The 2,500-nt window shown below is 47.5% G+C and overlaps 1 protein-coding gene across 1 annotated transcript in view; it reads left to right on the top strand.

Moving 5' to 3' along the window:
• Positions 1-2,500, top strand: part of LOC134449561 (intermembrane lipid transfer protein VPS13B-like) — a 646,790-nt gene that overhangs the window by 99,969 nt on the left and 544,321 nt on the right. The window contains exon 8 of the mRNA XM_063199569.1: positions 1-258. This exon is cut by the window's left edge and continues 20 nt beyond it. Coding sequence (XP_063055639.1) covers positions 1-258 — 258 coding nt within the window. The remainder of the gene's footprint in view (positions 259-2,500) is intronic.

Here is a 2,500-nt window from a genome sequence, read left to right as displayed (position 1 = left end):
CCCCAGGCCATGATGGGTCAGTACCCTAGCCCAGATCAGTACATGTCCCCCGGGTCGGATGACGATGATCAGGGCTGGGTGTCGTGGGCCTGGTCCTTTGTGCCGGCCATCGTCAGCGTGGAGGATGAAGAGGGGGGCTTCTACGCGGAGGACGAGGAGGGAGGAGGCAGCCCCAGTGGTGGACCCACACAGCACACCCCCAAAGAACCCGTGGTGTCCATCGGACTCTACTGCACCAAAGCCTCCGTCATGTTTAAGGTGAGGATGTGGATGCACGCACACACTTATGCATACGCACACACACACACACACACACACACACACACACACACACACACACACACAAACACACACACACGCACACGCACACGCACACGCACACACACACACACACACACACACACACACACAGAATCACACACCTTGAGGCATTTGAGTATTTAGCCGTTTCCCCTGAATGCTTTTTATAGTAAGAGTTGGTCGGTTGTTTACCGTCAGTTTCTTTCCCTGGTGATTTCAATGTAGCCTAACAAACAGAAATAAACACTTAAAAACACAAGATTGATGTCCATACGATAGATGAGTGCCCACCAGCTCACAGTAGTCTCTACAATCTGTCCTTAATCTACAAACTACAGTTTTTCTCAGATACAACCACATTTGCAGAACCAGACACAACATACACACCCACACACACAAGCAGTTAACGCATGGGCATGCACACATGTACCCACGCACACACACGCAACACACACACACACACACACACACACACACACACACACACACACACACACACACACACACACACACACACACACACACACACACACACACACACACACACACACGTTCACACGCACAAACGAAGGCACAGACAGACTGCAGTACTGCGCTGTGGCATTTTCTCCCGCCATAAAAAAATGTGCCAGCGGTTCAATAGACAAAACATCTCGAGTCAAATTCTCCGAACAAATTCAATTGTCCCCGTCCGACCAGTTGGGCGCATTACAAAGGCACATTCCTGTCACCACCAAACAGGGCTTTGCTTTTCTTCCAGCCGTCAGAGCAAGCAAGCAAGCAACCAAGCAAGCAACCCAAGGCCTGCTGTGTTTCTGTGGCTTTTCTGGAGTGAGGACGGCCCTCGCCTCGCGGCCGTAATTAATTCACTCTGGTCCACTCCAGAGCCCTGCTCTGAGTTTTTGTTGTTCGGTTGCCCAAAACACGTTTCTCGACAGCGTAGTTGATGGCCAGTTGTTAACAACTTGGGTAGTTGTCAACGGGAAATTGCATTGTAAACAGCAAAGTAACTAACATAGTTAGCAACTATGGTTTTGAGAAATGCACCCCAGGCTTGGTGGAGGAGGCTGCAGGGTTTTTTCCCCCTCATTGCAGAGCAAGTGACCAGTGATGTTCCCATTTGATCCAGGAACCAATCAAAAGCCAGCCTGTTTAGTCTTGACTGAGATCCACCTTTTTTGGGATTTGTTCACTAAGTGCTCATCTTGGGAGTAGTCAAAGGAACTACAGAATGTCATCTGGCTCAATATTCATTAGCTGAAGGTATAAGACTGAGGCATAGGTAACTGGTTGTCATCTCAATTTTTCTGTATTATGTTCCCTTCACCGGTTATGGCTGCAATTGAGAAGGAAGATAAGTGCAGTAACCCTGCCACTCGCTCGGCCTTCAGAGTTTAAAATCTCCTGGAACTCGTCCACCCTCTCTTTCCTTTTGCTATACCTCAGATCGAGTTTCCACGTTCCACGAGTTGCGGAACGCCGGCGGGGGGAAACAGGAGGCGGAAGCATTGCCGAGCGGAGCCCGGACCGTTTTTCTAATAACGCTCAAATTGGTCTTGTAGTGTTTGGGTTCTTTTAATCAATTAATTGCTCCTCCTGAGCAGTAATTGCAGACAGCTGAATGGAACTTTGAGTCTCTCTCTCTCTCTCTCTCTCCTTCTCTCTTTCTTTGTATCTTTTTTTTAATGTGCATGATTTTGCCGTGCTGTTTTATGCAGAGGAAGTGTTTTATTATTATTTTTTTTTAAAGTTTGTTTTGTTTTGTTTTGTTCCTCTGGCTTTGATATTATCACTGCTTGAATGAACCCGCTACAGAGATCACAATGAAACTGGAGATGGAAAGAGTGCACGTGCGCACGAGAGAGAGAGAGAGAACGGCAGGAGATGTGGAAAATGGGAAACTGTGCTGCTGTACCTATTTTACTCAGATTGTTGAAATCTTTTTGATCCAAGGTTGGTTTCCCAGCTGGCGTAATGGCTAACGCAGACTCTTTGTTTTTGACAGAGACAACATGCCATTGTCTTTATTTTAATTGAAGTTAATCATCACATTTGACTCACAGCCCTGAAGGCCTTTAAGCCATTTGATTCCTGACACACACACACACACACACACACACACACACACACACCACACACGCACACCACACACGCACACCACACACGCACACAACACACACACACACACACACACACACAC

The sequence above is a fragment of the Engraulis encrasicolus genome, chromosome 5 (genome assembly GCF_034702125.1).
Source record: "Engraulis encrasicolus isolate BLACKSEA-1 chromosome 5, IST_EnEncr_1.0, whole genome shotgun sequence".
In the NCBI taxonomy this organism is placed as follows: Eukaryota; Metazoa; Chordata; class Actinopteri; order Clupeiformes; family Engraulidae; genus Engraulis; species Engraulis encrasicolus.
This window is presented reverse-complemented; position numbering and strand designations above follow the sequence as displayed.